Source organism: Dermochelys coriacea, chromosome 5 (genome assembly GCF_009764565.3).
Source record: "Dermochelys coriacea isolate rDerCor1 chromosome 5, rDerCor1.pri.v4, whole genome shotgun sequence".
NCBI classification, from domain to species: Eukaryota; Metazoa; Chordata; order Testudines; family Dermochelyidae; genus Dermochelys; species Dermochelys coriacea.
In genome coordinates this window covers 24,617,409-24,642,916 of record NC_050072.1, presented here as the reverse complement: position 1 = coordinate 24,642,916, position 25,508 = coordinate 24,617,409, and the positions used below count along the sequence as shown (strand labels likewise).

The 25,508-nt window shown below is 43.2% G+C and overlaps 1 protein-coding gene across 2 annotated transcripts in view; it reads left to right on the top strand.

Annotated features, from left to right (window-relative positions):
* Window positions 1-3,034: 3,034 nt before the first annotated feature.
* Window positions 3,035-25,508, top strand: part of SLC45A2 (solute carrier family 45 member 2) — a 37,066-nt gene continuing 14,592 nt past the window's right edge. The window contains exons 1-5 of one of the 2 annotated variants that reach the window (XM_038403746.2): window positions 3,035-3,519; window positions 4,606-4,782; window positions 16,902-17,224; window positions 23,291-23,434; window positions 25,053-25,176. In XM_038403746.2, coding sequence (XP_038259674.2) covers window positions 3,078-3,519; window positions 4,606-4,782; window positions 16,902-17,224; window positions 23,291-23,434; window positions 25,053-25,176 — 1,210 coding nt within the window. In that variant the 5' untranslated portion in view covers window positions 3,035-3,077. The remainder of the gene's footprint in view (window positions 3,520-4,605; window positions 4,783-16,901; window positions 17,225-23,290; window positions 23,435-25,052; window positions 25,177-25,508) is intronic. The other variant, XM_043514502.1, reaches the window with a different exon arrangement.

Sequence of the window (25,508 nt, the reverse complement as noted above, 5' to 3'; positions counted from 1 at the left end):
AAGTACAGATTTCTACTGAAACTGTCAGTTTTCACTTCAGATCTATTACTTTTTCATGTAAGAAGTTTTTCTTTAGTCTCTTTTTCAATAAATTGAGAGATTCTGAAATTCTTTGATTTCTTAGCACCAACAAAAATGTCTACCTTGATTTAGAAAAGGAGTACTTGTGGCACCTTAGAGACTAACAAATTTATTAGAGCATAAGCTTTCGTGAGCTACAGCTCACTTCATCGGATGCATGACGGTGCCACAAGTACTCCTTTTCTTTTTGCGAATACAGACTAACACGGCTGCTACTCTGATACCTTGATTTAGTTCTGCATGAAATGGATGCAGAAATAAGTCCCAGACATCTTTTGGCAGATCTTTGCTAGGCTTTGTATTGCTTATACTTTTCCACCATTGTATCAACAAAGAGAAATGGTCTCAAGTTGCAGTCGGGGAGGTCTAGGTTGGATATTAGGAAACACTATTTCACTAGGAGGGTGGTGAAGCACTGGAATGGATTACCTAGGGAGGTGGTGGAATCTCCATCCTTAGAGGTTTTTATGGCTCAGCTTGACAGAGCCCTGGCTGGGATGATTTAGTTGGTGTTGGTCCTGCTTTGAGCAGGGGGTTGGACTAGATGACCTCCTGAGGTCTCTCCCAACCCTAATCTATGATTCTATGATCATACTATTACAGACAGACAGACAGTAGAAACAAAACATTGAGACCTCAACTATCTATAAAGAGCTGCACGGACAAAATACTCCAGGTCTTTCCTGTACCACAGTTCAATTTATTTGTTACCTGTGCTGACCTAGTTTATAGTTGAGTGGTGTGGGTTTCTCTGTTTTAATTGGAAAAAAAAAATGGGAGAGTTAATTACTCTAAAGTGGGAGCACAGCTTATTGTAAGACTGTTCTTAAAGAGTAGTTATCAATGGTTTGCTATTAAACTGGAAGGTGTTATCTAGTGGGGCCCCACAGGGGTCAGTCTTGAGTTTGGTACTAGTGAATCGTTTCATTATGACTTAGATAATGGAGTGGAGCATATGCTTATACAATTTGTGGATGCCACCAAGATGGGAGGGCTTGCAAACACTTTGGAGGAAAGGATTAGAATTCAAAACAACTTTGACAAATTGGAGAATTGGTCTGAAATCAACAAGATTAAATTCAGTAAAGACAAATGCAAAGTACTGCACTAAGGGAGGTAAAATTAAATGCATATCTACAAAAATTGGGAGTAACTGGCTAGGTATAAGTACTGCTGAAAAGGATCTACAGGTTATAGTGCATCACACTGAATATGAATCAACAACGTGATGTAGTTGCAAAAAAGGTTAATTCTGGGGTGTATTAAGAGGAATGTTGTATGTAAGACGCGGGATGTAATTGTCCCACTCCACTGGGCCCTGGTGAGGCCTCAACTGACATACTGTGTCCAATTCTAGATACCACGCTTTACGAAAGATTTGAACAAATTGGAGAGAGTCCAGAGGAGAGCAACAAAAATGATCAAAGGTTTGGAAAACCTGACCTATGAGAAAAGATTAAAAAACGTGGCATGTTTAGACTTGAGAAAAGAAGACTGAGGGAGGATCTGATAAATCTTTAAATATGTTAAAGGCTTTTTCAAAGAGGATGGTGGTCAGTTGTTCTCCATGTCCACTGATGGTAGGACAAGAAGTAATGGGCTTAAATTGCAGCAAAGGAGATTTAAGTTAGAGATTTAAGAAAAATTTCCTAGCAACGAGTTTCCAACTAGGGGTAGTTAAGCACTGGAATAGGCTTTCCAGGGAGATTGTGGAATCCCCATCACTGAAGGTTTTTAAAAACAGGTTGGACAAACACCTGTCATAAATGGTCTAGATTCATTTGGTTCTGCCTCAGTGCAGGGGGCTAAACTTGATGATCTCTTGAGGTCCCTTCCAGTCCTACATTTCTATGATTAATTTATCCCGTATTTGGTAGCTCAGATAGCTCTTTCACTTCTAGTGATCTTGTAACAATAATAAATACAAAATATTCAGACAGAGTGTGGTTTTTTTTTCCAGTTAACAGAGTTCCTTTAAATTATCAGAGTGCCTATCGTGTACTCGGTACAAGAAGTATGGTCTCTGCCCTAAATGGTTTATTTAAATGCAATATGTAAGCAAACATGAATGGTGGAATATCCCTTCAGTGTATAATCCCTAATCAGTAACAGGTAAGGAAATTTTTGAAATGACTTTCCTTTCCCTTTAGAGAGCAAGGCCTGTGATTAAAGCACAGGACTTGAAATCAAGGGATCTGGGTTCTGTTTCCCAGCTCTGGCACTTCGAGTTACGAGCCAGTGATAACATTTATCTTTGTACAGTGCTTTGAAATCATACCAGGAAAGGTGATTTCTGGAGCAAATCTCCCCCCCGTCCCCCAGATGTGTGCCGAGGTCCCCCAGGCAGCAGAACCTGTGTGGATCATTTAAAGCCAGGGGAGTGCAAGTCTTGGGGAGGGCTGTGCAGGACATGCACAATACCTATCTGACACGGAGCTCTGTTCTGGAGCAGTTCTCTGTCGAAGGAACAGTGGAGATGGCTCTGTGGATCCTTCTTCTCTGGATCTCTGGAGGGGGCATGTTAGGCCCATAGTAGCGTAAGTGACTTTACAGCTATTCAGCAAGCTTCCCACTACCATGAAGAATGAGCACACAACCCAGTATTCAGGCTGTTTGCTGAATGGAAGGATGTGGGCCTACGTGCTTCGTATCATAATTGCCTTCTAGCAGTAAAAGTAGTTTTGTTTTTAGGCCAAACCTATGCCCCAGCCCACGAGACATGGGCACCCATTATCTCTTCTTTCCCTGGAAAGATAATCCTTCACTCATGGATAGTTGGGAGCTCTCCAGATCGCCAGAAGCTCAGTTATGCTAATCTTCACATACACTTCCCCACCCCCTCCTTTCCTAACTTGTGATCTTAGAGGCAGGAAAGTATGTGAGCCCCTCCTCCACTCCAGACCTTTCCCTCTCAGTATGTGAGCCAGGCTCCCTGTCATCCAGAGCTAGAGCAAACCTCCGAGCCACTTACAGGAACTTCAGGCTTAGCTGGTCCAATGACTTTAATGAAACAGGATTTCAGTCGGGGACTTCCATCACCATCCGAGCTGTGCATTGCTGGCATGGACAGCAGCAGAGGGAAGGAAAAAGCTGTGTTGGAATCCTTGGCAGGAGGAGACCCCCAGGAGGAGCCTGTCAAAAAGCCCACGGTTAGGCTGATTATGCACAGCATGGCCATGCTTGGCCGGGAGTTTTGCTATGCAGTGGAAGCTGCCTTTGTCACCCCGGTGCTGCTCAGTGTGGGGCTGCCCAAGAGCCTCTACAGCCTGGTGTGGCTCATCAGCCCCATCCTGGGCTTTGTGCTGCAGCCTGTGGTGGGATCAGCTAGTGACCACTGCACCTCTGGCTGGGGCAAGCGGCGCCCTTACATCCTGGCTCTGGGCATTATGATGTTGCTGGGTATGGCTTTGTACCTCAATGGAGACATGATGGTCTCAGGTGAGTGAGCTGCATGTGCTGAGCAAATAGACAAAGCTCATCCTGCTTTTTGAACCAGAAAGAAAAGAGTTTTTTTCTGTCTATAAATAAAGGTGAGAACAGGAGCATCACATGACTAGGTCTCACTGAAAGAACTGAGGAACAACATGATCTTTTCCAGGTTCCACCCTAATGCTGCCTGTTATTTGCCAGATTGTTCTGTACTCTTGTCTGTGCGAGTACAATTTATTGTATGTTGGTGCGGTTGCTTCAAAGTTCATCTCAATAATGTCCAGGCCCAGCCAGATTTAAAGAGCTAACACATGACTCGTTTAATTTGACAGTAGATTTTATTTGTATGGTTCAAATCTGACCTCTGCAACTGAATAAGTATTGCCCTTCCCCACCTCCCTGCTCCAAAACCTTTAAGCCAGAGTTGGTGTTCATAGCGTATAAAGTCATTATTCATGCATAAAGAAAAGGAGTACTTGTGGCACCTTAGAGACTAACTAATTTATTTGAGCATAAGCTTTCGTGAGCATCAGATGCCGATGAAGTGAGCTGTAGCTCACGAAAGCTTACACTCAAATAAATTTATTAGTCTCTAAGGTGCCACAAGTACTCCTTTTCTTTTGGTGAATACAGACTAACACGGCTGCTACTCTGAAACCTGTCATTATTCATGCATGTGTTTAATTCAGGAACATGTAGTGCTGGTGAATAATAGATAAGAAACAACTCCTTGGGGATTATTTTGCACTGGAAATCTTGAGCAAAACTCTATAAGAATAACATCCTAGAGGCCATTATGTTTCAGCTCAGGATGTAAGCTATTGAAGTTTAGCAGCCCTGGTGGAAAGCTACCTTTGCTATTATAATGGGTTATTCAGGAGAAGAGTACATTTCTCTGAACTAATGTCTGCTGTGCTGCTAGCTTTACCTTGAGCTGGCTTAACTGGGATGTGTCTCCCCATATGAAGACATTGTTTGCAGGCACTGAGGGAGAAATAAAATATCACTCTCAGAGTCACAACTCTGCTGCATTTAGTCTATAAACTACTGTAAAGGGATGCTGTTGTAAGAGTCAGTTTATTTTTCTTTTTGCAGCTTTGATCGCTGAGCGAGGCAAGCAGCGGACCTGGGCCATAGTCATAACCATGCTGGGCGTAGTGCTCTTTGATTTTGCAGCTGACTTTATCGATGGTCCCATCAAAGCATATTTATTTGATGTTTGCTCTCATCAGGATAAAGAGAAGGGTCTTCATTACCATGCTCTCCTCACAGGTATGCAGGGCCCCTTCTCTCACTCACTGTCTCTGGGGGCAGGAAGTGAGCAGTAGGGTTTTTTCCTCTCACTGCACTTCTAATCTTCTTGAATGAACTGATCATCTGATCCTATGCCTAAATCACGAGTGATTTGTTGCTGGGCTTTTATTCTGGCAAAGGTCAGCTTGTGACTACAGCTGCAGGGATTCTGTTGCCGAAAGCTCCAGGCATAGACTGAAAAGTGACATTTGCAAAAATGCCTTCCTAGGGTTAAGGGTGATTGAACAAAGTTGTCCAACATTCTCCCTTTCCCACTTTTAAAAAAGACATATTGAGTTTTGCAGCCTGTTTTGATTCCTCCCATCCCCTCTCCGCCCGCCCCAGCAAAGTTAGTGAATATCATCTGGATTCAGTGTCCACAGAAGATAAAAGGAATAACACTCCTTTATTAAAAAGAGAAGGAGAGATGCCTAAGCTGCATTTATTGGACCCAAACTTTAGTGGTATTCAGATGCAGGTTGGAGCCAACTTGTTATATAGATGTAGAGACCAAGATGAAGTTAATAGATCCATACATTTTAAGGCCAAATCCAAATTTCCACAAATTTTGGGGGTGTTTGGGTCCAGGGTTTTGGTTCAGTTTGTTACATTTTTATATACTGTGTGAAATTCACTCATGGTGCAGAAGGACAGGGCAAGGCTCTCTGTTCTCCTTAAGTCCTATGTTGAGGATACACAGGGGATCACAGAAAGTTGCCTGCACTAAAAGGGTCTCCAGCTAGCTCTGGATAGGCCAATATGGAAGGGCTATGATAGGAGCTGACCAGATGGTCTGTGGCGTCTATGATTGTTGTTCAGTTCCTGAAGATGGAATAGTGGCGACTGGCAAAGATCCTGTGCCTGGAGCACTGGCCCCTAGTTGGGGAATTTCCTGCCCACCTACATTTTATTTTCATAGATCCTGATTACTTGGACTTTTTGCAAATTAAGTCCATTTCATCCATTATACATACCTAGATAGAAACTGTTTGACAAAGAGCACAACTATTAGTTATGTGCAAATGAAGACGTGAGTCTCTATAGCATGTACACTAAATGCATCCCTTCCTCTTTTAGGTTGTTTTTACATATGACACAATAAGAGCCTAATTGCCAAATGCTGAGTTGTGCAGCTGCAAGTCTCATTTGTGAGTGATGCTGATCTGTGATGAAACAGACTCCAAATATTAATCTTATTCAATGCTGTACAAGAAGGAGGACCATTTTCCTCAAAAAAGACATTCTCAGCTTAATCATTATTATTATCATCCGTGATATTTCATGTGTCCAGAAGTATTTTAGGCTCAGATCAAGCAAGGATACAGTCCTTGTGCCAAAAGGCACACAGTCTAAAGTCAACATAACACAACGAATAAGAGTCATAATCAGTCAAGGGAGGGAAAGGAAGGACAATGATAACAGTAAGATCACATTACGGCATAAGTAAGGCATGTGCACATCCTGTTGGTTCTGTAACTTTTTGTTGTTGGTAGTGGTATTGCCTTACTCCTCCTCAATTCTCCTAGGCAGGAGGGCAGGTATAGTTCCTTCTTCTGCAACTTGCTCCTTGTATATGGATCCTTGCACCCATGCAGAGCCCCACTGAAGTTAATAGGTTGTCATGTAGGCATAGGAGGTCTGCCTGTATAGATCAGCTTGCAGGATCAGGGCCTTGTACTGTGTTAGCTAAACACATTTACCTGTGCTACCGATAACACTGTACAGTACTAAAAAATATAAGAATTTTAGAAATTCAAGGTAACTCCTAATCCTCTTGAAGTCAGCAGTAGCTTTGTTGTTGACGTCAGTGGAGACAGCATTTCATTTGCAACGTACTTTGCACTGCTTATGCTATTTATTTATTGTGGCAAGGCACCTTCTCAGTCTCACCAGACTCAGCTGTTTTTAGCCTTGGTGAGACGGGCTTGGGGTAAAACAGTCCCTCTTGGCTGCACGGGGCAGTCCGCTCCTTCTCTCAGCCAGTCTTTTAAGTTGGTTTTTCTCCCTTATGGGAGGGAATGCAGCTTCCCCTCCTAGTGAGGCTTGCTGTCTTGCCACTCTTTGCCTACTGGCAGCTTGACTAGCCCCACTTCTCCTAACAAGGGAGGGTTTAAAAAAGGTCTCAGGCAGCCTTTAGTTGGAATCAGCTGGTCCTAATTGATATCAGGTAACTCCCTTCTCAGGTGAACCTGATTGACCTGTAGTTACCCCTCCTTCTGGGACTCCTAGCCCTCCTTCTGGGACTGTTTTCTACCCCACCCCCGCTTGCAGCTGTCTGTCCTGAGTTTATCACATTATCTTTAGCCTTCTTCTCTTCTGGGATAATGAAAATCAGTGTAGTCATTTTCACTTCTTTTTGTGGCACCTTAGAGACTAACAAATTTATTAGAGCATAAGCTTTCGTGAGCTACAGCTCACTTCATCGGATGCATTTGGTGGAAAAAACAGAGGAGAGATTTATATACACACACAGAGAACATGAAACAATGGGTTTATCATACACATTGTAAGGAGAGTGATCACTTAAGATAAGCCATCAACAGCAGGGGGGGGGGGGAACCTTTCATGGTGACAAGCAAGGTAGGCTAATTCCAGCAGCTAAGAAGAATATCAGAGGAACAGTGGGGGGCGGGGTGGGGTGGGGTGGGGGGGAGAAATACCATGGGGAAATAGTTTTACTTTGTGTAATGACTCATCCATTCCCAGTCTCTATTCAAGCCTGTTAATTGTATCCAGTTTGCAAATTAATTCCAATTCAGCAGTCTCTCATTGGAGTCTGTTTTTGAAGCTTTTTTGTTGAAGGATAGCCACTCTGAGGTCTGTAATCGAGTGACCAGAGAAATTGAAGTGTTCTCCAACTGGTTTTTGAATGTTATAATTCTTGACATCTGATTTGTGTCCATTCATTCTTTTACGTAGAGACTGTCCAGTTTGGCCAATGTACATGGCAGAGGGGCATTGCTGGCACATGATGGCATATATCACATTGGTAGATGCGCAGGTGAACGAGCCTCTGATAGTGTGGCTGATGTGATTAGGCCCTATGATGGTATCCCCTGAATAGATATGTGGACAGAGTTGGCAACGGGCTTTGTTGCAAGGATAGGTTCCTGGGTTAGTGGTTCTGTTGTGTGGTGTGTGGTTGCTGGTGAGTATTTGCTTCAGATTGGGGGGCTGTCTGTAAGCAAGGACTGGCCTGTCTCCCAAGATCTGTGAGAGTGATGGGTCGTCCTTCAGGATAGGTTGTAGATCCTTGATGATGCGTTGGAGAGGTTTTAGTTGGGGGCTGAAGGTGATGGCTAGTGGCGTTCTGTTATTTTCTTTGTTGGGCCAGTCCTGTAGTAGGTGACTTCTGGGTACTGTTCTGGCTCTGTCAATCTGTTTCTTCACTTCAGCAGGTGGGTATTGTAGTTGTAGGAATGCATGATAGAGATCTTGTAGGTGTTTGTCTCTGTCTGAGGGGTTGGAGCAAATGCGGTTATATCGTAGAGCTTGGCTGTAGACAATGGATCGAGTGGTATGATCTAGATGAAAGCTAGAGGCATGTAGGTAGGAATAGCGGTCAGTAGGTTTCCGATATAGGGTGGTGTTTATGTGACCATCGCTTATTAGCACCGTAGTGTCCAGGAAGTGGATCTCTTGTGTGGACTGGTCCAGGCTGAGGTTGATGTTGGGATGGAAATTGTTGAAATCATGGTGGAATTCCTCAAGAGCTTCTTTTCCATGGGTCCAGATGATGAAGATGTCATCAATGTAGCGCAAGTAGAGTAGGGGCATTAGGGGACGAGAGCTGAGGAAGCGTTGTTCTAAGTCAGCCATAAAAATGTTGTCATACTGTGGGGCCATGCGGGTACCCATCGCAGTGCCGCTGATTTGAAGGTATACATTGTCACCAAATGAGAAATAGTTATGGGTGAGGACAAAGTCACAAAGTTCAGCCACCAGGTTAGCCGTGACAGTATCGGGGATACTGTTCCTGATGGTTTGTAGTCCATCTTTGTGTGGAATGTTGGTGTAGAGGGCTTCTACATCCATAGTGGCCAGGATGGTGTTTTTAGGAAGATCACCAATGGACTGTAGTTTCCTCAGGAAGTCAGTGGTGTCTCGAAGATAGCTGGGAGTGCTGGTAACGAAGGGCCTGAGGAGGGAGTCTACATTCCAGACAATCCTGCTGTCAGGGTGCCAATGCCTGAGATGATGGGGCGTCCAGGATTTCCAGGTTTATGGATCTTGGGTAGCAGATAGAATACCCCAGGTCAGGGTTCTAGGGGTGTGTCTGTGCGGATTTGTTCTTGTGCTTTTTTAGGGAGTTTCTTGAGCAAATGCTGTAGTTTCTTTTGGTAACTCTCAGTGGGATCAGAGGGTACTGGCTTGTAGAAAGTGGTGTTGGAGAGCTGCCTAGTAGCCTCTTGTTCATACTAGGCAGCTCTCCAACACCACTTTCTACAAGCCAGTACCCTCTGATCCCACTGAGAGTTACCAAAAGAAACTACAGCATTTGCTCAAGAAACTCCCTGAAAAAGCACAAGAACAAATCCGCACAGACACACCCCTAGATCCCCGACCTGGGGTATTCTATCTGCTACCCAAGATCCATAAACCTGGAAATCCTGGACGCCCCATCATCTCAGGCATTGGCACCCTGACAGCAGGATTGTCTGGAATGTAGACTCCCTCCTCAGGCCCTTCGTTACCAGCACTCCCAGCTATCTTCGAGACACCACTGACTTCCTGAGGAAACTACAGTCCATTGGTGATCTTCCTAAAAACACCATCCTGGCCATTATGGATGTAGAAGCCCTCTACACCAACATTCCACACAAAGATGGACTACAAGCCGTCAGGAACAGCATCCCCGATACTGTCACGGCTAACCTGGTGGCAGAACTTTGTGACTTTGTCCTGACCCATAACTATTTCACATTTGGTGACAATGTATACCTTCAAATCAGCGGCACTGCGATGGGTACCCGCATGGCCCCACAGTATGCCAACATTTTTATGGCTGACTTAGAACAACGCTTCCTCAGCTCTCGTCCCCTAATGCCCCTACTCTACTTGCGCTACATTGATGACATCTTCATCATCTGGACCCATGGAAAAGAAGCTCTTGAGGAATTCCACCATGATTTCAACAATTTCCATCCCACCATCAACCTCAGCCTGGACCAGTCCACACAAGAGATCCACTTCCTGGACACTACGGTGCTAATAAGCGATGGTCACATAAACACCACCCTATATCGGAAACCTACTGACCACTATTCCTACCTATATGCCTCTAGCTTTCATCCAGATCATACCACTCGATCCATTGTCTACAGCCAAGCTCTACGATATAACCGCATTTGCTCCAACCCCTCAGACAGAGACAAACACCTACAAGATCTCTATCATGCATTCCTACAACTACAATACCCACCTGCTGAAGTGAAGAAACAGATTGACAGAGCCAGAAGAGTACCCAGAAGTCATCTACTACAGGACAGGCCCAACAAAAAAAATAACAGAACGCCACTAGCCATCACCTTCAGCCCCCAACTAAAACCTCTCCAACGCATCATCAAGGATCTACAACCTATCCTGAAGGACGACCCATCACTCTCACAGATCTTGGGAGACAGGCCAGTCCTTGCTTACAGACAGCCCCCCAATCTGAAGCAAATACTCACCAGCAACCACACACCACACAACAGAACCACTAACCCAGGAACCTATCCTTGCAACAAAGCCCGTTGCCAACTCTGTCCACATATCTATTCAGGGGATACCATCATAGGGCCTAATCACATCAGCCACACTATCAGAGGCTCGTTCACCTGCGCATCTACCAATGTGATATATGCCATCATGTGCCAGCAATGCCCCTCTGCCATGTACATTGGCCAAACTGGACAGTCTCTGCGTAAAAGAATGAATGGACACAAATCAGACGTCAAGAATTATAACATTCAAAAACCAGTTGGAGAACACTTCAATCTCTCTGGTCACTCGCTTACAGACCTAAGAGTGGCTATCCTTCAACAAAAAAGCTTCAAAAACAGACTCCAAGGAGAGACTGCTGAATTGGAATTAATTTGCAAACTGGATACAATTAACTTAGGCTTGAATAGAGACTGGGAATGGATGAGTCATTACACAAAGTAAAACTATTTCCCCATGGTATTTCTCCCCCCCACCCCACCCCACCCCACCCCCCACTGTTCCTCTGATATTCTTGTTAACTACTGGAATTAGCCTACCTTGCTTGTCACCATGAAAGGTTTTCCTCCTTCCCCCCCCCCTGCTGTTGATGGCTTATCTTACGTGATCACTCTCCTTACAGTGTGTATGATAAACCCATTGTTTCATGTTCTCTGTGTGTGTGTATATACATCTCTCCTCTGTTTTTTCCACCAAATGTATCCGATGAAGTGAGCTGTAGCTCACGAAAGCTTATGCTCTAATAAATTTGTTAGTCTCTAAGGTGCCACAAGTGCTCCTTTTCTTTTTGCGAATACAGACTAACACGGCTGCTACTCTGAAACCTGTCACTTTTTTTTGATAGTCCCTTAAAGTTTTTGGTCTCAGTGCTAACATGTTTGGGATGTGAGACTGCAAAAGAATGTTTATTTGTTTAAAAACTAGTTTCCTTTGGAATTTTTTTCCAAGGCAATATTCCTATTGATCTTAGGTTTTCCTGAAAGCTTGATTTACAAAAATTGTAGGCAGTAGTAATATTAATTAAATAATTACATCTGTGAAGCTTCTCATCTTCAGAACAAATTACAAACATTAACTGATTCATGGACAGTCACTAATTACTAGGTATTGTCTCAGGAAAAAATGTGGTTTTTTTTATTGAAATCATTTAACACAAAACTAGAGTAAAAGAAAATTCTACTCTGGATTTTAGCAGCCTCTAAAGAAAATACACTCCTATCACACTACTCTGCAAAAGATTACACATTAATGTAACAGTACACAAATTTAAATGTTTACTCTGTCATTTTACACAGTTTCTTTGCATTCCTGCTCTTTCATTTTTGAGGAAATATCTAGATTATTTTTTCTAACTTGAGTAGAGCAGAGGAGAAACCCCACACAGTACAGTATCTAGCATGTAGGAATATTGTAATGGTTAATGAGTTGGTGTGTATTGGTGTTTTTTCTCTCTGGTTCAGATTAGTTAATATATTGTAGAACTCAGTGTTGCCACCCTTTACTCATACAGGCAATCCTTGCTCACACAAGCAAGCCATGGAAGTCAGTGGGATTACTCATGTTAGTCAGAATTATTCACAGGAGTGAGATCTGCAGGAGTCAATTTTGGTATTAAGAGCCAGACGGAATTCTAATTCCTCAGTGATGGTTAGGTTGAGATATTACAGTGTAAGATCGATTACAAGTCTGAATACAGCCTCCCTTCTCCCATCTAGGAGTGGAGGGGAAGTTGGTTAACTCGAGATGGGTGTTTGTTCTTAGTAAAGGAAACATTGATTCCTTTTAACTGTGCACAGAATACCAACTAAAAAAAGGAAGGAGCGTTAATGAATGAGTGGAAAAGCAGAACAGGCAGCAGAGAATATTAAACATCCCTGCTGTTTCATACTTTTCCATGGGTGTGCAATGAAAATAGCTTCTACTCTCTCAGTATATATGCCAAAGATTAGTATGAATAATCTCTGGACCAGCATTTTTTCCTCTAATGTTACTGTATTTCTAGACAGGTTTCAGAGTAGCAGCTGTGTTAGTCTGTATCCGCAAAAAGAAAAGGAGGACTTGTGGCACCTAAGAGACTAACAAATTTATTTGAGCATCACCTTTCGTGAGCTACAGCTCACTTCATCAGATGCATGCAGTGGAAAATACAGTGGGGAGATTTTAAATACACAGAGAACTAGACACACAGTTACATGCCCTGTATCAGGTCTGAATCCATTTAAAAAAGGGTAGAGATACAAATAGATATGAAGGCCCTAAGCCTGCATTGGGATCTGCTTCGATCTGACTCCTCCTATGTGGCGTCCCAATAAGCTCAATAGGACTCTCATACAGGCAAAGGAGCCTCTGACGGGATTCTGATGAAGGATCCAGCGTAGATACATTAGAAAGGAAAAATAACGAGGAGTACTTGTGGCACCTTAGAGACTAACAAATTTATTTGAGCATAAGCTTTCGTGTGCTAAAACCCACTTCATCAGATGCATGGAGTGGAAAATACAGTAGGAAGATATAGAGAGAGAGAGTACATGAAAAGATGGGGGTTGTCTTACCAATTCTAATAAGACAATTCAATTAAAGTGGGCTATTATCAGCAGGAGGAAAAATCACTTTCATAGAGCTAATCAGGGTGGCCCATTTCAAACAGTTGACAAGAAGGTGTGAGTAACAGTAGGGGGGAAAATTAGCATGGGGAAATAGTTTTTAGTTTGTGTAATGACCCATCCACTCCCAGTCTTTATTCAGGCCTAATTTGATGGTGTCCAGTTTGCAAATTAATTCCAGTTCTGCAGTCTCTCCTTGGAGTCTGTTTTTGAAGTTTTTTTGTTGAAGAATTGCCACTTTTAAGTCTGTAATTGGGTGTCCAGGGAGGTTGAAGTGTTCTCCGACTCGTTTTTGAATGTTATATTTCTTGACGTCTGATTTGTGTCCTTTTATTCTTTTGCGTAGAGACTATCCGGTTTGGCCAATGTACATGGCAGAGGGGCATTGTTGGCTCATGATGACATATATCACATTGGTAGATGTGGAGGTGAATGAGCCCCTGATGGTGTGGCTGATGTGATTAGGTCCTATGATGATGTCCCTTGAATAGATATGTGGACAGAGTTTGCAACAGGGTTTGTTGCAAGGATGGGTTCCTGGGTTAGTGTTCTTGTTGTGTGGTGTGTAGTTGCTGGTGAGTATTTGCTTCAAGTTGGGGGGCTGTCTGTAAGTGAAGATTGGCCTATCTCCCAAGGTCTGTGAAAGTGAGGGATCGTCCTTCAGGATAGGTTGTAGATCCTTGATGATGCGCTGGAGAGGTTGTAGTTGGGGGCTGAAGGTGATGGCTAGTGGCATTCTGTAACTTTCTTTGTCTGGCCTGTCTGTAGTAGGTAACTTCTGAGTACTCTTCTGGCTCTGTCAATCTGTTTCTTCACTTCGCAGGTGGGTATTGTAGTTTTAAGAATGCTTGATAGAGATCCAAGAATGCTTGGTAGGTATTTTTCTCTGTCTAAGGGATTGGAGCAAATGTGGTTGTATCTTAGAGCATGGCTGCAGACAATGGATCATGTGATGTGTCCTGGATGGAAGCTGGAGGCATGTAGATTAGTATAGTGGCTATTAGGTTTCTGGTATAGGATGGTGTTTATGTGGCCATCGCTTATTTGCACTGTAGTGTCCAGAAAATGGATCTCTGGTGTGACTGGTTCAGGCTGAGGTTGATGGTGGGATGGAAATTGTTGAAATCCTGGTGGAATTCCTCAAGAGCTTCTTTTCCATGGGTCCAGATGATGAAGATGGCATCAGTGTAGCGCAAGTAGAGTAGGAGTGTTAGGGGACAAGAGCTGAGGAAGCGTTGTTCTAAGTCAGCCATAAAAATGTTGGCATACTGTTGGGCTAAATTCATTGATGTTTACAAATGCATTGAAATTCCCAGAAGGAAGGCCCTTAAAGAAGTGAAAATGTAATTTATCTGTTTGTGGGTTTGAACCTGGCACCTTCAGTGCTTAACACAAGTCTCCACTGCTTGAAGTCAGTTTAATTTCTTGTTATTCTTACACAGGTGAAATTCTGGCCTTACTGAAGTCAATGGAAAAACTCCCACTGAATTCAGCAGGGCCATGATTTCACTCACTGTGTCCATCCCTGTTAGTGTTACCACATTAGCTCCAGAAGAGGCGGTTCTTGCTTTTAGCTCTGAAAATCTTGGTTTCAAACCCGGCTGCTGTCCCAATTAAGTCGTCTTATTTATTTCTGTCATAAATATAAAGGGAAGGGTAACCACCTTTCTGTCCACAGTGCTATAAATCCCTCCTGGCCAGAGGCAAAACTCTTTCACCCGTAAAGGGTTAAGAAGCTAAGATAACTTCGCTGGCACCTGACCAAAATGACCAATGAGGAGACAAGATTCTTTCAAAGCTGGGGTGGACGGGGGGAGAGAAGCAAAGGGTCTGTGTGTGTGTGTGTGTTGCTTTTGCTGGGAACAGATCAGAAATGCAGCTCAGAACTCCTGTAAAAAGTTAGTAAGTAATCTAGCTAGAAATGCGTTAGATTTCTTTTGTTTAATTGCTAGTAAAATAGCTGTGCTGAATGGAATGTATATTCCTGTTTTTGTGTCTTTTTGTAACTTAAGGTTTTGCCTAGAGGGATTCTCTATGTTTTGAATCTGATTACCCTGTAAATCCTGATTTTACAGAGGTGATTCTTTTACCTTTTCTTTAATTAAAAGTCTTATTTTAAGAACCTGATTACTTTTTCATTGTTCTTAAGATCCAAGGGTTTGGGTCTGTGTTCACCTGTACAAATTGGTGAGGATTTTTATCAAGCCTTCCCCAGGAAAGGGGGTATAGGGCTTGGGGAGATATTCTGGGGGAAAGACGTCTCAAAGTGGACTCTTTCCCTGTTCTTTGTTTAACACGCTTGGTGGCGTCAGCATAGGGTTCAAGGACAGGGCAAAGTTTGTACCTTGGGGAAGTTTTTAACCTAAGCTGGTAAGAATAAGCTTAGGGGGTCTTTCATGTGGGTCCCCACACCTGTACCCTAGAGTTCAGAGTGAGGAAGGAACCTTGACAATTTCAATAAAAATCAAAAACTGAAAGGGAGACTAAATGCACATGTAGATCTAAGTGCCTGCATGCCACAGGGCATGAAGTAGCAGCTGCCAATAGAGCCTTTATTTTAATGGGTGGTTTTTGTTTTCCCCTTTGTTGGCTGTGTGGTGTGACTGCCTGTGTGGTAGTAAAATGCAGTGGCAGGAAGCGGCTGCTGGAGCAACAACTGATTATTAAAAACGTATCCTCGCACTTCTGCAACTAACTCACCATTTAGGAATGTGATGAATACAATGCTTATTGTGCTAGTATTAGATTTAATTCAGATCATGGCACTCTCAGTCTACAGGACAGGGGCTGAGTGGACCATAGGAAATGATCTCCCATCTCAGCCTCTTGAAATGGTCCCTCGAAATCAGGCTTGAAGAACATTGGGGTGGGGTGTGAGGGAGCCTGCACTGCTGTAGTCCATGTACTGCTTATGGGAGGACTTTGTACCCCAGGGCTGTCAATTCAGCATCTCTTATGAACATTAAATCATTTCATTTTTTAAAAACAACAACAAGCTATTGTGTAACACTTGGATTTCTATATCCAGACGAACTAGAATTTAGGAAGCTGTTTCATGTCATGACTCGATAACTATCTATGCCAGGATGTGAATGGGTCCAGAGCCCGCGGCCTCGTGGTTGCAGTCTCTGGCGGTCACCCCGCCTCATGGTTGCAGTGTCTGGTGGTCACCCCACCTTGTGGTTGTAGTTTCTGGCGGTCATCCCACCTAGCGGTTGTGCTGGGGGAAGTAGGGGAACCTCGGCCCTCCTGCTCCACCAGGTTCCAATCCAGAGCCCTGCAAGGCCTGTCCCATGCCTTTTACTCTGGGGTGCCTCCCTGGGTCACTTCCTAGCTCCCCCTTCCCTGCAGCAGGCTGCAGTTTGTCCTGGCAAACCTCATGTCCTACCTCATGGGTTGCCCACCCATGTCTGGCCCATAAGAGCTACTGCCCCCTGACGCTCTTCCTCCTGGTCTGGGTCTGGCTGCGTCATCCTCCAGAGCTGGTCCTTCCCCCTGTTCTGTTCATCCCCAACTGAGCTGGCCAGCTGTCCTTTAAACCCACTCACCACCAACGGAGGAGTGGGGCGTCCTGAGCCCAGAACTGCTCTTAAATCCTTTGCTGTCCCATGAGGCGTTTATATACCCAGTCACACAGGGATTCACTAAAAGCTCTAATTTCTTGTGATGCCGGGAATTCCCTCATAGATATTGTGACATCTTAATAATAATTCTTCAGTAACTTATTGGAGGTTGGGTTTTTGTTTTGTTTTTAATAAATGACAGTGGAGTTTTCTTTCTTTCTCTCTCCAGGTCTGGGTGGTGCCCTGGGTTACCTAACAGGTGCTATGGACTGGGGGAATTCTGTACTAGGAAGCTTTTTGGGATCGGAATTCCAGGTGATGTGCATCATTGCGGCTTTGGTTTTCCTAATCTGTCTTACTGTACACTTGTGCAGCATTCCCGAAGCCCCTTTCAGAGATGACAGTACAGAAACTAAGCTCTTGTTGAAAGTGGATGGACCCTCCGAGTATGGTTCCATCGAGAGTGTCAGCAATGGTTATCTAAAACCAGGATATGCTGAAAAAAAGACTTTATCTGAGTTGGGGAAATCCACCGAAACACCACAGACACAGGTAATTGTTTTGTAGCCTATAACATTCCATTTGGGGAAGGTCATAGCCATACTACAAGCCTGGAGCCTATGATGCAATGGCAGGTGATGTGATCAGCAAGACCCTCAGGTCCTCTAGAAAAGTAACATGGAAGCAGTAACATTCTTCTAGAGATAGTTACTTTCCTTCAGTTTGTCATCATCAGCCAGACTGGTGAAAACTACAGGACAGGCAGCATTGTTTTGTGCTTAGAGAAGGCAACGGAGGAGCTGGAAATCTGGGTTTTCTATCCTAGACTCTTCCATGGATTAATTATATAAGATCAGGCAAATTTCTTAGCCACTGTTTCCCAATATTTCCCCAGATGGGGTTAACAGTATACCACTTTGTAATGAGCTTGAACACCATATTGTGTAGAAAGAACTAGAAACCCAGCTGCCCCCCAATACCTATGAGCAGCTCCTGTTGAAGTCAATGGCATGTACACATGTAAGCTCCAAAGGCAAAATACCTGTGTTCACTGCTCTAATTAAGTATGGTATTCCAATCTCAGATGGAAACGTAAATCCTGGCAATACTGATTTTGTTGTAATTGCTTCTCAATCAGATACCCCGACTGTGAGTCAGTGGTAAACAACTGGCTGCTGCGTTTTGTTACTTAGGGGCTTTATATCTATAACTTCTCCAGTGTTCCCCAGGTGGGAGCAGGTGCTGAAGAGTTGTAAATTGGCACATGCATTTTGTACATTCCATCGAGGCATTTTTTCAAGCCAAGGCAACTTGGAAAATCGCTGAGATGATTCTCTCTGAAAAACATGGGAACATTGTATCTCCAGCACAATGCTAGCCAAGTGAAATAGGCAGGTTTTTGTTTTTGCTGTTACATTAACTAGAAGTGTTCAGAATCCTCATTGCATTGTGTGATATCCTAGGAAAATTAAATGCTAATCTATGTGTTTGTTCCTAACCAAGAGTAATGAGCTAGTGAGCTGCTTGTTTTGCTTCCATTATGTGTAAGTGTCTCTGGTTTAAATCTTTGGAAACTAGCTAAATCCTGTGGCCAAAATGTTCAGATTTGGGTGCTTAAAATTAGGCACCCAAATCCTCATTTAGGTTCCTAAATAAAAGTGGCCTGATTTTAGGTGTATTACTATTTGTTTATATTCCGCTAGCACCTTGAGGCTCCATTGTGCTAGGAACTGAATGAACATAGAATGGATGATAGGCCCTGCTTGGAGGGAAGACAAAAAGAAAGACACAAACAACAAATAAGTAATTTGTCAGAATTATGGAACTTATACATTACAATGTCTCCCTGCTTTACCCCTGCCATCACCTTAGACCAGCTGCAGCAGTCAATATCCTTCACCACCATTGCTCTTCAGAGTGTCTGAGGTGCCAAACACTCACCACTTTCTTTGACCACAGAAGTTCTCAGAAAGGGAGATTTATTGAGAACAGAGAAAGCGGGTCACATAAGAACATAATAATCAAGCAGCATAATACAGCTGGCCTCTCACCGCACAAGCTAATGCCAGTGAATCAATCACACATGATACTTCAGAAAATCCAACCCGTCTTTTCTTGCTGTTTCACTGTCTTCCTCTCTAACCATTCAGTTGAGCAGCTTGCCAGAGACCCAGATGCTGGTATCGAGGGTCTTGTGTCTCTCAGTGTCATCTTCCTTTCCTCCAACCTGACTCATAGCATTCTTATGCATCTCATGTTTCTTTGATGTGCCTAGCTTAGCAGTATCAGACCAGACACCCTCGCCTTGCCACAGATGTGTGTACCACTCCAGTGCCTCCCTAGAGACACATCTTCTGTCTGTCTCATGCCATATGCACTGAACATTTTCAAAGTTCATTTACTACCACTGCTAAACCACTTAGGTTCCTATTATTCTGTCCCCCTTTTATATTTTATTTCCAAACAAGCACCCCTTGAGGCTCATATTTGTTCTAGTCTAAGGACCACGCTCTTGTATGTTTATTGTCTAGGCAAGAGGTATCAATCTGAAGCCAGGCTGGTGTACTTTCAATGAGACAGGCTTGGATTATTTTTGCAATTCCCTCTTCAACTGATTTCTGTCCTATATCAAATATAAATTGACGTTGCTGAAAGCTTCTGTGAAAATTTGTGAGAGTTCAACACCGACCCTTGAATGACACTAAAAAAAAACTACGTTTACAAAATCAGAAATACTATACGAACTAAAAAAACACTTGCAAATTGCTTTATAAAGACCTTTCACTAAAAGAGAAGCAGTTCTGTTAACATAATTTTTGCAAAAAGCAATGATTGTGTTTTTTAAGGGCTACCAGTGAATTAGCTAATCTAATTTATGCTAGTCTGTTGTTCCAAGATTAGATACCTTAAAAGCAATCATAGACTTTCAGTATGTATTATGAATCTTTTGATTAAACTCATGGTTCTTCATGGTGATTGAACTGTATCAAGGTTCCTTCCCCACTCTGAACTCAAGGGTATAGATGTGGGGACCTGCATGAAACCCCCCCTAAGCTTATTTTTACCAGCTTAGATTAAACATTTCCTCAAGGTACAAACTTTGCCTTGTCCTTGAACCCTATACTGACACCACCAAGTGTATTAAACAAAGAACAGGGAAAGAGCCCACTTGGAGACGTCTTTTCCCCAAAATATCCCCCCAAGCCTTACACACCCTTTCCTGGGGAAGGCTTGATAAAAATGCTCACCAGTTTTCATCGGTGAACACAGACCCAAACCCTTGGATCTTAAGAACAATGAAAAAGCAATCAGGTGCTTAAAAGAGAAGACTTTTAATTAAAGAAAAAGTAAAAGAATCACCTTTGTAAAATCAGGATGGTAAATACCTTACAGGGTAATCAGATTCAACACATGGAGAATCCCTCTAGGCAAAACCTTAAGTTACAAAAAGACACAAAAACAGGAATATACATTCCATTCAGCACAGCTATTTTAACAGCCATTTAACAAAAGAAAATCTTAACGCATTTCTAGCTAGATTGTTTAGTAACTTTTTTACAGGAATTCTGAAGAGCATTCCTGATCTGTTCCCAAAGTATCACACAGACAGACAGACAGACAGACCTTTTGTCCTCCCCCCCCAGCTTTGAAAGTATCTTATCTCCTCATTGGTCATGTGCCAGCGAGGTTATCTTAGCTTCTTAACCCTTTACAGGTGAAAGGGTTTTGCCTCTGGCCGGGAGGGATTTTATAGTTCTGTATACAGAAAGGTGGTTACCCTTCCCTTTATATTTATGACAAACTGTTATAATATGAATAGACATCTGGACTGAATGCTTGTCCTCTAACTTGTCGCCAGATCGTTTAGGGCCTGCTTCTGTAACCCTTAGCCATATTGAGAAGCACTTATCCCCATGAATAATCCTATTGACTTCAAACAGATTTCATTGAGATCTGCTGGGTGTTTGGTGATTTTGAAAAACAGGTTACATTTAGGTGCATGTGATGGGGTCCCACGCCTCCTGTCCTCTTTGCTTTGCACAGACTGCTCAGAGACCTTTTCTATAAAAGATACCAAAGTGCAGTTTATTTAGTGTTTCACTCCAGCATCTTTCACATACTACTGCGGTCACTGTATTTTACAATGTTATCCAGCTTTGCCAACCCTTCTGCAAAAGGTGGGGGAGAGGGGAAGATGTCTCCTCCCCAAAAACTCCAATTTACCTGCCACCCTGCCCACCCATTCACATGAAAGGGCTGATTTTGGCCCACTTAAGTTTTTTAATTAGCTACAAAGATTTCAGGAGAAATATAAGTGAGGGAAAGATTATTTTAGCCAAACCTAATTGCCTAACCTTCAGCGGTTTGGTAAATTCATGGCTTTATTATTTAATGCCCACCAATACAGTGCTCTGCATTGTACAAACAAATAAGCCACGATACCGATGCCTAATAACATAAAGTCTATTTCAGATTCACATAAAACAGTTTTTGTAGGTAAACTGTAAGAAAACCTCTCTTTGTAAACGGTCTTGTAGTTATGGCATTGGACTGGTACTCAGGAGATCTGGGTTCAGTTCAAGCTTTGCCACAAACTGTATAAGCTTGGGCCAGTCATTTAATCTCTCTGTGCCTCAATTCTCCGTCTGTCAAATGGGATGATAGTATTTCTTTCTCCCACCATTTGTCACCTCTTGTCTATTTAGAGCTAAATTGTGACACCTATGCTGAGTAGTATCTTACTCATTGGGTAGTTCCATTGATTATTTGTGATATAAGACACCACTCAACACAAATAAGGCTAACACAATCTGCCCTTATGTTGTAGGCTCTTCAAGCCAGGGACTTTCTCATTGTGTACTTGTACAGTGCTTAGTACAGTGGATCCCTGATCTCAGTTGGGGCCCTAGGTGCCACTGTAATACAAATAAATAGAGCTGTTCAGAAAAAAAAAATTTCTTCCCCTATGGAACATTTTGAATTTGGGGTAAAATATTTTGGACAAACCCAAAATATTTAAATTATGAACTGCCACCATGGTGCCTCATGGACACTGTAATTCAGGTACCCTGTGCTCTCATTGTTTTCTATAAGCCAAGCTCCCTGGTTATACTACATGTTCCATGAGGCATCATGGTGTCCCCTCAAGATGAGGTGGTGTATACTGGCAACGTGGCAGCAATGTGTGATGGGAGCTGAAGTCTGGGTGGGAAGACCAGCCCATAGAGGAGAATGGGAACACCTGAGGCATCTGAACTATGACTCCCATGAGGCACCACTGTAGCATTTCACAATGGAAATATTTTGATTTTCAGATTAAACATTTCATTTTCTGCTATTCAGTTTTTCTATGAAAAAATTGAATTCTGACACTGTGAAAAATTCCATTTAGTCGAAAACCCAATCTTCTGCTGAAAAACAGTTTGACAGAAAATTTGGAAATAAATAGTAATATTAATATCAAGAAAGACAATACTGTATTGGGCTAATCTAGCTCCCATCAAAGTCATTGTGAGTCTGTCCATTGACTTCCTTAAATGCCAGCTAACCAATGCACTAGTTCGCTGATACCAAATAGAAAAGAAAGGTACAAATATGTAGTTACTGAACCTAACACCACACACCACACAACAGAACCATTAACCCAGGAACCTATCCTTGCAACAAAGCCCATTGCCAACTCTGTCCACATATCTATTCAGGGGACACCATCATAGTGCCTAATCACATCAGCCACACTATCAGAGGCTCATTCACCTGCGCATCTACCAGTGTGATATATGCCATCATGTGCCAGCAATGCCCCTCTGCCATATACATTGGTCAAAATGGACAGTTTCTACGTAAAAGAATAAATGGACACAAATCAGAAGTCAAGAATTATAACATTCAAAAACCAGTTGGAGAGCACTTCAATCTTTCTGGTCACTCGATTACAGACCTGAGAGTGGCTATTCTTCAACAAAAAAACTTCAAAAACAGACTCCAAGGAGAGACTGCTGAATTGGAATTAATTTGCAAACTGGATACAATTAACTTAGGCTTGAATAGAGACTGGGAGTGGATGGGTCATTACACAAAGTAAAACTATTCCCCATGTTACTCCCCCCCCCCCCCACTGTTCCTCAGAAGTTCTTATCAACTGCTGGAAATAGCCCACCTTGATTATCACCACAAAAGGTTTTCTTTCTTCCCCCCACCCTCCCTACCTGCTGGTAATAGCTCATCTTAAGTGATCACTCTCCTTACAGTGTGTATGGTATAATACCCATTGTTTCATGTTCTCTGTGTGTGTATAAATCTCCGCACTGTATTTTCCACTGAATTCATCCGATGAACTGAGCTGTAGCTCACGAAAGCTTATGCTCAAATAAATTTGTTAGTCTCTAAGGTGCCACAAGTACTCCTTTTCTTTTTGCGAATACAGACTAACACGGCTGCTACCCTGAACTTAACAAAGGGACCATCAAGATTGCAGTGAACCTTCCTAGTGAAACAAACAGAAAAGGCCCAGAACTGAAAAAAGCTGAGGTCTTGCTGACCTGCTGTCAGCTATTTTGTTAGTTTTCAAAGCAGCAACCCTGTTGTTGTTGTTTGTTGTTAATTGCTTCCTTCCAGGTTCAGACACGGATGACCATTAAATGCCTCCTGAAAGCAGTTTTAAGCATGCCTTCCCACTATCGCTGTCTGTGCATCAGCCACCTCATTGGGTGGACAGCTTTCCTTTCCAACATGCTCTTCTTCACTGACTTCATGGGACAGGTAAGTTATGTACATATCTCCTCACATCCCCCAAAAATAATCTTCTCATGGGATTGTTTTAAGCACTTGCCTATGCTATGACTATGATGTCAGGGTCAGTAACTGCTAGAACAACTGACTGAGAGTTTTGTAAAGGACAGATGAATGCCCTCAGGTCCTCATTATAGAACTAGATCTGTCAGGTAGCGGGGGGTGGAGGAAAGCCTTCCTGCCTTTTGATGCTCATTTGGTTGCAAGAGATGAAATAATGATTTTAATCATGTTTCCTGGAACTTGCAAGGACATCCATTCCCATGTGACTATTTAGAACAAAGCACAAAGATCTGTTGCAAACACACCAGTTCTCTGCTTTGACTGTAAGTCAGCTCATTGAAGGTGTACTAATTAGAGATCTGCTGCTGCTTTGTAATAGGCTCTGCTGTGGTTCACTGGAGTAGCATTCGCCACGTGCACCTTTCATCTGGAAGCACAACAGAAAAGCTTTCCTAGGGCAGTACAACCCCCTGCAGCTCAGCCCTCTTGCCCCCTTTATGAACAGGCTTCCCCTTCCATGTCCTCTAGACTGTGCTGTGATGCCTTCTATGGACCATGACATCAGCTCCTTGCCATCAGTGATTCCTTCCCTTCAGGGCCCCTGGAGCTCTCCCTTCCTCCAAGCACTTTCCAAACCAGGGGCTCCCCGTGCTCTACCCTACCCATGTGGTTCTCCCGTCTTCTTGCCTCTCTGGCCCCAGCTGCTGCTTTTCAGTCAGGCTCCTGACTACATCCCCAGCAGCTGCTGCCCTTCCCACTGCTTATCCCAACACCTCCCACCCAGCAGCCTGTTTTCTTCTGGCCCCCAACCATTTGCTAGGTGTCACTAGGGGAGAGGGAGTGTGAGTTTCCCAGGGAGTGTGCATGTGAATATACAGACAGCGTGGGATAGAATGGGTGAGAGGTGAATAAGAGAATGAGTCTGACAGAGAATGAATGAAAGGAAGAGTATGTGTGGGTGAGTGAGTGTAAGGATGAGTCTGAGAGAGAGAATGAATGACTGCAGCAGAGAGGGACTGAGAATGACTGACTGTAGGCAAGTGAAGGGGGATAAGTGGTTGAAAAAGGGGAGGGACAGATTGGGAAGAGAGGAGGGGAGGAGGACAAGGAAGAAAGGAAGCAAAAGGCAAAGTGAGAAAAAGGAGAAAACAGAGCCTTAGAGAACGGATAATCCAGAGAGAAGAGGAGGGCAACAAGAAGGGTGGGACGCAAGGCAAGTCTGAGAGGGACTGTAGGGAGCTGGCTGAGGGAGATAAACAGGGAAAAGGGAGAGGAACTTGAGAAGAGGAGGAGAGAGATGATGGGAATCTGGGAGGGAGGGAGAGTCTCAGTGGGTGGGAAGAGGCAAGAACAGGTTAGAAAATAATAGGGACGGAAACGGAAAATGGAAGTGAGAAGGGAAAGAAGAAAAGAAAAACAGAATGCATGGTCATGCACAGTTTGAGAGCTACAGAGAGTTGTGTTATTGGTCTCTAGTTCTCTCCCTGTCTGAAGTGTATTAGGTCCTACACTGGGAACTCAGGTTCCTTTGGACCTGAGACTCTACGTGAATGCAGAGCACTCACCTGCACTTTGTGTGTTTCAGATAGTATACCATGGAAATCCTTATGCGCCACATAACTCCACAGCTTACCTTACCTATGAAAGAGGAGTAGAGATTGGATGTTGGGGCATGTGCATCAATGCAATTTCTTCATCGCTCTATTCCTGTAAGTACCTGGGAATGTACTCTGGCACTGTGTTTTAGAATGGGTTTGATACTGAACATTGTTTCCCATGTTTAAAAAAAAATCTACTTTGTGCAGTGTTATTGTAGCTGTGTTGATCCCAGGACACTAGAGAGACAAGGTGGGTGAGGTAATATCTTTTATTGGACCAACTTCTGTTGATGAGAGAGAATATCTACTGTTTTTTAGTATTAATACCTTTCAGAGATATTACAAGGACCAAATTCACAAAGGGACCTCGGCATGGCAATGCCTAACTTTTGGGCATCTAGCAAATTACAGGAACAAAAATGGGATCCACAAAGCCTGCGTCT